General features: G+C 47.6%; 1 protein-coding gene across 17 annotated transcripts in view; it reads left to right on the forward strand.

Moving 5' to 3' along the window:
- Positions 1 to 312: 312 nt before the first annotated feature.
- ZNF532 (zinc finger protein 532) overlaps positions 313 to 12,723 on the forward strand; it is a 96,421-nt gene continuing 84,010 nt past the window's right edge. For 2 of the 17 annotated variants that reach the window (XM_033087893.1, XM_033087894.1), the window contains exon 1: positions 1,362 to 1,535. In XM_033087893.1, coding sequence (XP_032943784.1) covers positions 1,457 to 1,535 — 79 coding nt within the window. In that variant the 5' untranslated portion in view covers positions 1,362 to 1,456. Of the gene's footprint in view, positions 889 to 1,361; positions 1,600 to 2,221; positions 2,368 to 2,459; positions 2,815 to 3,140; positions 3,223 to 3,306; positions 3,418 to 12,723 lie in introns of those variants that run through there. The other 15 variants (XM_033087896.1, XM_033087910.1, XM_033087898.1 and 12 more) reach the window with 15 other exon arrangements.

The following is a 12,723-nucleotide window of genomic DNA, read 5'->3' on the forward strand; positions in this document are numbered from 1 at the left end:
TAATCAATTGATCTAATTTAAAATAGGCCACACAAGAACGTTTCCTCTGCTGGGAGTTTTCACAGCTACTTGAGTAATAGTAGTATCTTCAGGGTCCGATCAAAAAGGAGTGAGCCTTTTTAAGAGATTATGGTGACATTTTTTCAGATCTTTCTATTTTGTCCTATTTCTAGGGTACGCACAATTAGCTTGACATGGGGTTTCTCTCTCGTTTTAAAGGATCTCTCAATTGAGTGCAGGTCTGTGAATCACGTAGGAACCAGGACACAGGGCTGGAAAAAATAGCATGCCTGACCTGGTGGTAAAGTATTGTCTCCCTTTCAGATGTGTTAACGACTATACACACCTTTGTGGTCTTTACGGGTGTATATGTGTTATCTTTTTGTGTTCTGTAGGCTTTGACCACCTGCTGTATGTACAGTATGTGCTTGTTACATTTGTACACCACCTCCCTTCTTGAATTTAAAGACCTAGCTATTACATCTTGTTTACTCATATCATTCCCCCCATTAAAAAAAAAAAAAAAGGACTACATGAACTGAACATGCCATGTTTCAATCTGGCCCCAGTGGCTTTTTCTCTGAAAGCAAAACGTGTGTCTTTTACACCAGGGCTTTCTCCCCACCCCAGGGGGTGTCTTCCATTCTTTTGTGGCTCAGTTTAAGGCGAACAGGGCTCCAAACCACTAACTAAACCGAAGGGAGCCCCTTCTTTCACCTCCAGGGAGAATTTCAGATTGAATTTATCTGAAGATAGCGTGCTCTCTTCTTACTTATTTGCCACCATTACGAGGATAACAAAACACCACCTTGGCTTCAAGATCCTGGGTAGAGAGGCTCACGGTCTTTCTCAACCATCTTTGGCGAGGCCTTGCTTCCTTCCACTCGAGTAAGTTGCGGCTTGGGGCCATGGAAAGGACTGGGTGAGCGCCTGAAATGTCGTTTGAAAAAACAAGCAGCCCTCCCTCCATCCCCTCACCACCACCACCCCGCTCTCCGGGGCGAAGTTGCGATCCAGCAGCCCCAGATGGGCGAGACTTGGCAGGTCTGCGGGGCTCGTCTTCCCTCCGCAGCGCCGGCACCGGCCGGGCGTCCGCGGGGCTTCGCGCTCTCGCTCCTCTCTCCCGAATCCTCCCTTCCCCCACCGGCCGCCCCCTCCCCCTCTCCCGCGCTCCCTTTTGTTCGCTCGCGGCTCGGCCCGAGCCGCCGCCGCCGCCCGGGCCCGCACCCCCAGCTGTAGGCCCCGGCGTGGCGGGCCGTCCCGCCGCCGCCGCGGCGCGGCCTAGAGCGCGGCGCCCGGGGAGGCGCGGGGCCCGGGCCGAGCGCACGGCGAGGCCGCGGCGGCGGCGGGGCGGCCCGGGAGCCCGGGCGGCGGCGGCGGCGGCGGCGAGGCCGCTCCACCGCACACGCACACACACAGACCCCGGCAGCGGGAATGCAGATGACACGCCCGTAACATGGAAGCCGCCGCGGCCGCCGCTACGACGACAGCAGCAGCCACAGCAGCAGCAGCCGGCGGCGCCGCGCTGAACAAAGGTCATCCGAGCTGCGGCCCAGACGCCCGGGCTTGACCGCTGCAAAGGCCAACCCCGGGAAGGGGGTGGGTGTGCGCCCGGGGGGCGGGGGGCGGCGAGGGCGGCCGGGCGCGCGAGGGGCACAGGGCAGTGTAGGAAGGGGCGCGGGTGGGCTCCGGGGCGAGGCGGGGCGCGGCTCCTCGTGCCCACCCCTGCGGGTTGGGGTGAGCGCGTGAGGCTCAGGCCCTTTCGCCTGACTGTAGTGGCCTGTCCCACCCTGGCCTTGGGGACAGCTGGCCTTCGCGCCCCGCCAGCTTCCTTGGGGGGCCGAGGACGAGCCGGTTTTGCTAGGCCCCACGAGTTCAGAGAGGGGGGCCACGTGAGCGCAGGAGCTCGCCTCCTCCCCCCTGCAGCGCTGGCTGTGCACCGAGGGTTTTTAAAGGCCTCTGTGCCCCTCTTTGCCCCTTCGTTTGCCCCCCACCCCCACCCCAGGCATCTCTAGTTTTCTGCCCCGAGGTGAAGGGATTTGGACTTCTCCCCCCAGGTGCTTGAAAGAAGAGAAGGTTGGAGGAGGAGGAGACTGGGGGGGCTGTTGGTGGTGGTGACAGGGCTGGGAGAGAGAGGAGAGGGACGGGAGGAGGGGGCTGGGTGGGGTGGGGGTGACAGGCAGAGAGGAGCCTGGTCAACAAGCCAGCACCACTCTGCTAGGAGGCCGAGGCCGGCTCCTGCCGCCGACGCATCCAGTGTGAGGAGACACACATAGATTGCTTTCTTGGGGACTCTTTGTCAGCCACCAACACAGAGAACACACACTGACACACACGTACACAAAGATCTGAGCCAGGTTGTGGGAGGTAAGTGGGGGAAGGAGAAGGAGGGGGCAACAGTGTCTGCGGTGGGCTTTGGGGTGGAGGGGCGGGGGGCTGGGCCCTGAGGGGCTCTGGGGTGCTTGTGAGGTGGGCATTTCCAAGACTGCGTGCTTGTGTGCTGGGTGATGACCTTCCCCTCCTCAAGAAGACCTAAAAGGGAAAAGCAACCCCCAGTGAGATCCCCTGTGCTGATGATTTTCAGGGACTTGTTGGCAACTCAGCGAGGGTTGCCATAGCTTTTTTATGTAGGGTGACCAGAACCGGCTGAAACTGGTTTGAGGCAGATCAGCTCCTGAACACAATGCAGTCACTGAGCTTCTACAGTGGGATAGCAGCTTCCTCCCTTCATGGCAGCCAAAAGCAGAGGAGCTTGCAGGAAGGTGCCATCCCAACACAGTATGTGAATGCACACTTAGACACCACACAGCACTGGTACGTGACTAATGGAGTCCTAAAAGATTCTGTGTAGAGAAGATGGGGAAAAAGGTGCAGGTTTGCAAGGTCTGAGATTCCTTGGGCTTTTCCTGCCTTTTTCTTTTGCTTAAGGGATGGACAAGGAGCTGAGATTTATGACCCTTATTAAAGGAAAAAAAAAATGTGACTTGCTAGGGTGGGGACACTTGGTTTATGCAGTCTCTCTCTCTCTCTTTCTCTGTGTTTTTAACAAAACCAAACCAAAATGAACTGATGGATTTGTAATGGTAGTTTGTTTGTTGCTGGAGAATGCTACTTTGCATGCTTTTTTTTTTCTCTTGCAGGCTATGTTCTGTTTTGTGCTTTTCCTTTTAGAAGCTACTAAAGGGTGTTGGGGATACTTCTGACTATTATGAAGGCCAAAAGGTAACAATATTGTTCTAGGAAATGAGCATAAATGCTTTCCAGTGATGCTGTGAGGCATACATGCTGTCTTTTTTTTCCTTGTAGGCCTGTTGACTGGGGCTGCTTTTAACCCTTTCATGTTTGCAGAGAATGCAACCGTGTGACAGTTACTGAACCATTGGTCCAAAGTCTTTCCCAAAGGTCAAGGTTCACAAGGTGAGATACGATATTTTGAGCATGAATTTTAGTGTTTATTTGAAGATCCATTCAGACACAGACTGACAATGGGTTAGTACCCTGGAGATAATACTGGGTTCAGAGGGGAGAAGAAATACTCGTAATGTTATCCAAGTTTAATGGGGTTAGAGTGACTGTATGATGGTGTTGCTAGCCAGCTGAAATCAGAATGACTTCATTAAATCGCATGTGTCTAGTCAGTTAGAAGAGTCAGGCCTGGAAAGAAGCAAGTTTAGAGGATGGTAGGCATCAGGGCCTCGTGGAGAATGCACTGTTTTGCATAAGACTAAAGCAGTACACATGTAGCATTTTCCCGATGATTACAGACTAGGAAGGACTTCGCCAAATCGAGGCAGCCTCGCCACCCTTTTTGGGACTGGAGAAGTCTGAAGGTAGATTTGCCTTTTGTTCTTCATCACCTTTCTTTTACCTTGCTCTCTGTGTTAACCTGAAAGGTTTTTCACTCCGAGTCAAGTGGTGGAATGGCTTTTATTGATTTTGGGGGCTGTTGACAGTGAGTTTGCCATTGGATTATTTGTGGCATACATTTTAATGTGAAGTCCTAATGCAGTACCAGGAGGAAAGCTGGTAGTCTGGCTTCATCTGTGAAAAGGTGCTGTTAACTCAAAGCTTTACAGCAGTGGATGGTAGAAAATGTCTAATGCCTTAAGAGATTGCAGTTAGATTTGAGCTGGCATTTTTATGCACCCTCCAGAAGCAGGGGTTTTAGAGGGAAGGCGAGAAGAAAGCAGTCATGACTGTAGCCAAGTGAAGAACAAAGGCAGTGAGAGCTTACAGGGGAGTACTAAACATTTTGCCTTGGGGTTCCTTGTGAAAAGAACTTCCACTTCCCCAAACAGGAAACCAGCAGCTCCAGAATCACATCCAATATGATGTCATCAACAGATAGAACTGGTTCTGTCTTCTGGTTTGGTTTAAAAAAAAAAAAAAAAAAAGTACAGTCAAGAGGAGCCCATAGAAGACATGATTGAAAATAAATTTCTCTCCTACTTTGAAGAGGGTATTTTGTTCCTCTTTGCGGTCAGCAGAACAGAGCCTTTTCAGAAATGTGTTTTCTGAGGATCTTAGAATTGGTTGTGTGCTGGCAGTTGGTGGCCAGAATATCTGCAGTGGAGGGTGTCAAGTATGCAAGGGTTGTGATTGTTAAAAATGGTTTCATACGATTGCAGAGCATCCAGTGTGAGAAAACAGGCAAAGGGAAACAGGAGTACATGGCTAGCTCAGACTATTTTAGTATTTTATGGAGATAAATGTAATCTCAGACTGGTATACCAGGAAATAACTTACGTGATGGAACAAAATTTTTTACGAATCACTGCTAAAATTGGTTTTCAAGTCTACATCGGTTTGGACTGCCAGAGGTGCTGTGTCTGAGTGTGGGCAGAAATGTGCTTGCAAAGCAAATCTCAGTCCATGATGTATGATGTACTGCTCCTGCCTTTTTGGTGCCAACTAAAACTCAGATGGCTAATATGATAAACCTTAATTAGCTTAATACAATAAGCTGTTTTATAATTTAGTCCTTTACTCCTGTCTTTAGAAAGTCAGTGATTTTTATTTGATTTTGACTGCTAACCCTTTGCAAGGACTCTTTCTGGATAATATGTTTAAAAGCCCTTTTTTGTAAGGCATTGCATGTCACAGAATGTTCTGGTTTACTCTCACTGTGGGTTTTAGCTTTGTTCTTCCCCCTCCCCCCAGAAGGCTCCTGGAAAATAGCATTTGTTTTGCATTTAGGCCAGTCTTTCCAGCTGCAAATGCAGTGTGAGGTTGGAGAGCTGGTTCTCCAGGGCAGCAATCAGGGAGCTCATCTTGGATGGAGGTCTGTCTCAGGTGGCGATCTCATGCTGAGGTATAACAATGTGGCAGGCCCAGATCCCCTGGGAGGGGATCAGAGTTTCTGGGCTTGGGAATGTGAATGTGAGTGTGGAGAACAAGTAACAGTATTAGCATTCTTTCCTGGAAGAGCCAGGAGGGAAGGGGGGGGGCACCTACTTTTGGGGCCGGGACCTGTGTGTGGCTGTCACTGTTGCCTTGGGGGGCAGCTACAGCTGGAGCCTGGAGGGCCCCCCCACCCCCGTTGGGATTGCCTGCGGCAGTCTCTCAGGCACCATTCCCCTTTGGAGGAGGAATGTGTGGGTTGGCTGAAGAGAGGGTACACTGGAAAGAAAGTATCACTGGTTGTTGAACCTTTGCATGTTTGTGTCATTTGCCTACTTAGAATCATTTTTTCCATGTTAGAGAAGTTGGATCTGGGGCTTTTAGAACTCTCAGCCTCCTGGTTCCGGAGGACTCTTGTCATCTCTTTTTTCACAAAGAGATCCGCCCCGCACCTTGACTCCCTTCTAAAGGAGCGTCTAGGAAGGAGGCGTCCAACAAGTAAATGGAATTTTCTGCTTATACCTTTCTTTGACTAGGCTGGGTTAGAATTTTAGGATTTGTTATCTCCCATCCCCTTTGTTTCTTCCCTTGAAATGCTTTCTTGGGCATTGCTGTGGGGGTACAGTCTGTCTTCTGTTGATTTTGCATAATCTTCCCCATATCCTTAGCAGAACTCCATCTGGCTGTTCACAGCTGGAGCAGGCGTCCTGATGTGGCACCTCACAAAGGTTACCACTGCAAGGAAAAATCGTGGCAGTGTCTGGAAAAGATCTGGGGTTGCCCACTCCGCATCCCTCTAACACCTCTTCCTAATCAATACAATTCAGTAACACCAAAACAACAGCAGCCGTGGTAAACATTAAGGAAATCCACCAAGTCATAATTAAATTGAAAAATTTTAACTTTTGAATTTATATACAGTAAAATTTACTCTGTGGTGTACAGTTTTCTGGGTTTTGACACGTGTACAGCACTGTGTATCTGCCACCACTGAGGAATAGTTCCATTGCCCCCGCAAACCTTCCTCCTGCTGTCCCTTTAAGGTCAGACTCAGCTCCGTAGCCCAAGCCCCTGGCAGCTGATTTGTTCTGTCCTTGTATTTGGCCTTTTCCAGAATGTCATACAAATGGCTTCTTTCACATAGCAAAATCTTATGTTTGAGATCCATCTATCTTTTCGTGTGTATCTGTACGTGGTTCTTCTTTATGGCCAAGTTGTAGGCCACTGTATGGGTGTACCACAGTTTTTTATCCATTCACCAGTTGAAGGGCTTGAGGGTGTTTTCCAGTTTTTGGTGATTGTGAATAAAGCTGCTATAAACATTGGCATACAGGTTTTTGTCTGAACATACTTTTTTATGTCTCTTGGGTAAATACTTAGGCGTGGGGTGGCGACGTCATCTAGTAACTACGTACGAATAGAAGTTTGAATGAAAATAAATTCAGCTCGTCATAGCTCACAAAAAAGATCTAGCCTTGTCAGCTGCAGTTCAGACTTCCCAAGTCAGAGATTGTAGTGAACATTATCTGACGACACATGAGAGATGACCGTGATAATAGGCCACTCACTAACAGGATGACATGCTTTATAACCCAGAACTAATTGGAATTAGCTAAAAGTGGAAACAAAAAACAGCAAGTGGTAAACTCTCCTTTATTTCCTACAGCAGTTATTTTTAATCGCTTCAAAAATATTTGTCGGTTTCAGTTTTACATTTGTCTTCAGGTTCGGAGAAACACCAAACAATAATAGAATCAAAATTTTGGAAAGTGGTACCAGAGATGTTTGTTGAAATCATAGTCATGTAAGCAACTTAACTATAATTTGTCTGATTTATTGACTGCTGAAAGAAGGGTGGTGTTTTCTTTTTTTTTTCTCCCTGTGGCTTGGTTTAAAATTTATTGAACACCTATCAGGAGCCAGGTTATATGCGGAGTGATAGGTATACCAACACGGTGTGCAAACTAGAAAGTAGGAGCAAGGTAACCAGGATTAGAATCCGAAACAAAATGCCATATGCTTTGAATTTTTATCCCCCATCATCAGTTATTTTTAAAGCTTAGTTTTCTTTTTTTTATGTTACGGTATTTTAATATGTGAAGTTGCTATTCAGCTTGTATGCCTTTTAAGGAAGTGAAAATACATAAGCAATATCAAGGTGATGAAACAGGAGGATTTTGGAAGCAGATTTTTTTTTCTTTTTTAGAGGATAACGTAGCATCCAGGATCGGGAAGAGCAAGTAGACCAAAGAGACCCGGGGTTGTGATGTAGAGGGAGGAGAGCCCAAGAAGTGGGGAGTGATGTTAAATTGGGGATTATTTCATCCACTTTCCAGATCCTTACTGAGTGTTCCCTAAGCACCGGATATTGTGCTTATTAGCACTGGGAGTACCGAAGGAAAAGGAATCCAGAGAAAAATGTAGGGGGGAGTAGCCTGCAGATGCTATGACAGGAATGCGAAGGAGCCGTCTAAGCTGAACCGTGAAAAACCAGTAAGACTACGTAAGGCGGGCAAAGCCTTGGGGGGAAGAGCATGAGAGTCCGCTGGAGCGGCGTGTGGAAGGGCACTGAGGGAGCGTGGTGCCGCCAGCAGGGATGGGACAGTGGGCTGTGGGAGAGTAGAGGAAGCTCAGGAGGCAGTGAAGGGCCAGACTTCTGACGGCTATTCTGTGTAGTTCAAGAGGGGACTTCCTCGGATAGGGATAGGCAGTGTCGGCAGATACTTGCTTTTAAGGACGAAGGCCCTGGGGCAGTAACTCGGGGATGGAATGCAGGCCTTGCAGGCTGGAGCCAGGGAGGTCAAACTGTGGGGCCACTGCAGCAACCAGGAGACAGGCAGCGGGCTTGATCCAAGGTGTGCGGTGGGGAGGGAGTGGTGGGCGGTGAGTACATCACGTGGCAGCTGTGCATGTGGTTGGTACCTGAGGAGATATGGGGAATGATGGCGGGGGGAGGGGTAGAGGCTCCGAGGTGACTGGCTGCTGTTTCTGTCTCTGAGATCCTGAATTCAGAAGGCAGAATAGATTTGGAAAGTGGAGGGGCAGGGTCCTGATACAGTCAGCTCAGCTTTAGATTGAGTTGCCTGTGGAGGTGTCCTTTGTCTCCCAGATCTGTTTGGGCTAGAGGTCTAGATTGGGAGAAATTTGCATAGAACGAAGATGATAAACGAAAGGTGTCAGAAGGGTTGAGGTTGGGGTTCCATATCATAATGGTTTATAAATTAAAAACCATTAAGTGAAGTGCCCTAGGAGGGGGCGTGGTGGAGTGGGGGGAGGGCGCCTGAAGAACTTAAGATGCCTTCTTCAGGAAGTTGGAGGGCCAGACATTTCCAAAAAGTCAGCAAGTATCAGTAGCTAACACCTCCAGGTGGGCTTTTGCATATGTTCTATCATTTAATACTGAAACAGTGAGATGAGCTGTGTACTCTTATCTCCATGATGCAGGAGGGGCAGCAAAGATTCCAGCCAGTCTCTGCCAGCTCATAAATGGTAGCAGAGGCAGAATTTGAAGGCTGCGCCTCACCACGAGGCTATTCTGCCTTGGGGGAGCACAGGTGGTGGATGTGGGGAACTGGTGGGAAGTGTTTTGGGGTGTGGGGCAGGAGGGCGGCGTCCGAGAGAGGGTACAGATAAGTGAGCGCTAAACAGCACTGATGGTGTTCAAGTTGGGGGAGCCAGACGGTGGGTAATGGAGAAGTTTGAGTCACGGTGAGGGCCCTTGTCATTAGCCAGCACTTCCTGATTGCAGTCATCGCGGAGAGAGGAGACTCTGTGTGTACACCAGAGACAGGGCTAGAAATAGCGTGTTGAAAAGACATTTTTACTAGGATGAGGATACAAATTGGAAGGGAGAAGGAACAAAGAGATGTTTTGGTTTTATTTATTCTTTGAAAGGGATGAGAAAGTCAAGGTAAATTAAAGTGGTATTGAGAAAAGTCTTTTGTTCCAACAATAAACACACACAGTTTAAAGAGTTCTTTGAATCCTCTTCTACAGATAGAAAGTTCTAAATTCTGTTTTAGAATGGGGGTGGGGAGAGCAAATTTCTACGTAATCTAAATCTGGAGACTGAAATAAGTAATTGTTAGACAAACTCAAGAGTGGCCTTTTGAGCTGACCAAGTCAGCGCCTCTGGTCGATGATGTTTAGGGCCTGTAAACGTAGGCTTTTATTGTTTTATTCAGTTAGATCTTACAACTGTACATAATTAGAGATTCCAGGCACCCTGAAGGATTCATAGCGGCCTAAAGATAAAATCAAGGTGTTGTAATTCTTGAATGTTTCCTCCTCCACTCAGCCCTTTCTTTTTGGAAGATAAACTCCTGCTTTCCAAAGGCTGACTCATGAGTCTAGTAATGGGTATTGATTTTGATCATTTTCTTCTGTGAGGAACAAATGCTTTCTAGGGATCTGAATGGTAAGAATTATTAGATTGCTGAAAAACTTAGTAGGTTAGAAAATTCAAAGCCCCGTGGCAATATTTCAAATCTTTTTAGTGACCGCCTCCTTTTCGATGGTGAGCCCACATTGGAGTGGGTGGATGGGAAAGCGGGGGTCATCCAGTAGTTCGTAACAGGTTTGGAACTGGAACCCAGCTCCGGGCTCCTGGTCTCAGACTGTTGCATCATTACTTTATTTCTGCCTTCCAAAAATTTATCATGTGTGTTTTGATGGTATGTAAATCAGCTCATATTTAAAATTGTTAATGTCATGTGACTCTGAAAACATGAATTATTCAAATTAAGCCTCCCACAGGTAGGTACTCATTAATAAGCTGGTCCGTAACACTTGCTGATTTAATGTAGCAAGAATGAGAGAGGTAGTTTGAGGTTTGTAGCTTGCGAACTGATGATGCCTGGTGTTCTAGTTAAATCTGGGGGGTAAGGCCATGGAGATTTTCACTTGCCTCTGCCTAGCCCTCAACGATATAAACCTACTATGTTCTGCCACTGACTAGCGGTGGGACCTTCAGCAAGTTATTTAGATTCTAAGCCATACTTTTCTTGAGTGTTGTTATGAGGATTACATACACTAGCAGAGTGCCCGGTACGTGATAAGTCCTCCTAAAATTAAAATCTTAGCTATTCTGTGTTCCCCAGTCCCGTTTTTGGGAAGGGTCTTTGCCTGACATGCTTTTTTTCTTGTCTTGGAGGAGGTTGGTTTCTCCTGTGCTTCCTTTGATCTTATTTGTAAGTAGATTTTTTTGCGGGGGTGGGGGGGCATGAAAACACAATGAGTATCTCCTACCTTGGCCTGTAGGTCTTCAGTTACAGCTGCGCTGTATCTGGTTAAAACGGTGAAATGTAGGCAAGAGGGCAGCGTACTTATTCCCACTTGGCTGTACTTTCACTTGTAGGTGGAAAATTTTGGATGAATTTTGTAGTTACGGTCTTATATTTCAATGGTCTTTGTTTCTAGAAAAAATCAGCCCAATCAGTGAGTGGCTGTAGTCTAGATTTCCTGTCTATTGGTGCAGTTTAGGTTGATCAGAATTTTAAAAACAACTTGATTGTGAAAATATGGCAGGTTGGCTAACGCCCCTGATCTGCCCCTTTCCCCTGGCACTTTGCTTCCCATGTTTGCCGACAGGGCCAGGCATTCATGTCTTGCCCCCTGGGATTGGATGGTGATAGACGATTGAGTGGAGAAGGCACACAAGGGGCCTAGGACTAATTAGTTTGTGTCTAGAACTGTTCTGTCCAGTATGGTGGGCACCAGCCACAGAGGGCTATTGAGCACCTGCAATCTGGCCAGTCCTAACTGAGATGAGCCGTAAGCATAAAAGACACACCTGGTTTCGAAGACTCATACAAAAACAAGAACGTAAAATATCACATTAACAGATTTTTATACTGATGGCGTATTAGAATGCCAGGAGGACTGGAAACGGGGAACTGATGTCATCTTGCGCTCAGTTCACTCTGCTCTTCACACGGCCACGTGTCCTCCGTTATCTGTGCCTATCCCTTGGTGGAACTGCCTTCTCTTTCCTGTGCACGTGGCATAGATCGCTGTCCCACAGTCCTTACATTGCCATGTGCCCATTTAAACTGCTAGGAGGTGTTCTCCTCGGTATTCCTGAGTCCCACTTCCAGTTCTCAAGACCAAAAATCTCACCGCTCCTGGTCTAATCAGCTGTGGCTTGGTGGGCAGGGTTATTGCTAACCCTTAGTGTTAGCAGTAGTTTTCGGTGGGCTTGTGAAACATCCCCTGAGGGAGGGGGCTACTGCAGTAGGGATCCTAATGGCCAATTCGAGTAGCGCTCTCGCCTGCCTAGTCAGGGCATTCCTCAGTTTATAATTGCTTTCTAGAGACTGTTATTGTAAGAGCAAAAGCTGGTAGCTGTCTTTGTTCAGACATCAGCAAAACCATTGAGTGAATGAGCAAAGGCGATGAGAAATGATGTACACGTTTGTTAGCTAAGTTTAACAAGCTGTAGGCAAAAAGGAGGCAGTGAAAAGAGGGTGGGGGCGGCCTTTTCATAGAATGTGCTCTTGTTCATATATGAAAATGACATTGTTGACCAACTATTGGTTTTTGCAGTGGTAGGGATGGGTTTTCCTTGGTTCGTCCCATCTTTCATATGTTCTAGCCTAGAGCACAGAATTGGCTTTATGACTACACTGTTTTGGGAATGCAGTCTGTACTTAATTCATTATTATCAGGAAATAGCTTCGCCATAAATGAGTGAATGTGTGTCCTTAATTTTTACACTATTTTCTGACATGCTTACTTGGATGGTGGGGCGGGGTGCGGGGAGAATATAAAAAAGGAAAGACTGAGTCTAAGTAAAGGTTCTAAGAAAGGTGAATTTTGGATAGAATTGAGAAAAAGGAGAGGGATGGAGCTTGACAGAAAGAGAAAGATGATCCAAGGAGGGAAACACTTGTCATGAGAAGAAAATGTGCAGAGGACGCTGAGCATTGCTATCTGGCTAGGACAGAGATGTTGAGCCAGGAAATGATGAAAAACCAGAGTCTTAAGGAAGATTAGCTAAAGGGTGACTTGGTCACCCTGGGAAAGTGCAGCTAAGGAAACTGTCTATTCAGAGCCACTTTTGATTTCTGAGTAGTTAGGTGTCACAACAACCCTGACTGACAGACAAGTGGGTATTTTTGTTTTTTTTGGGGGGGGGTAGGGGAACAGGACTTTATTGGGGAACAGTGTGTACTTCCAGGACTTTTTCCAAATCAAGTTGTTGTCCTTTCAGTCTTCGTTGTGGAGGGTGCAGCTCAGCTCCAGATCGAGTTGCCAGTTGTTAGTTGCAGGGGGCACAACCTGCCATCCCTTGTGGGAGTCGAACCGGCAACCTTGTGGTTGAGAGCCCGCGCTCCAACCAACTGAGCCATCTGGCACTGGCCCATGTGGGAATCGAACTGGCAG

The sequence above is a fragment of the Rhinolophus ferrumequinum genome, chromosome 19 (assembly GCF_004115265.2).
Source record: "Rhinolophus ferrumequinum isolate MPI-CBG mRhiFer1 chromosome 19, mRhiFer1_v1.p, whole genome shotgun sequence".
NCBI lineage: Eukaryota > Metazoa > Chordata > Mammalia > Chiroptera > Rhinolophidae > Rhinolophus > Rhinolophus ferrumequinum.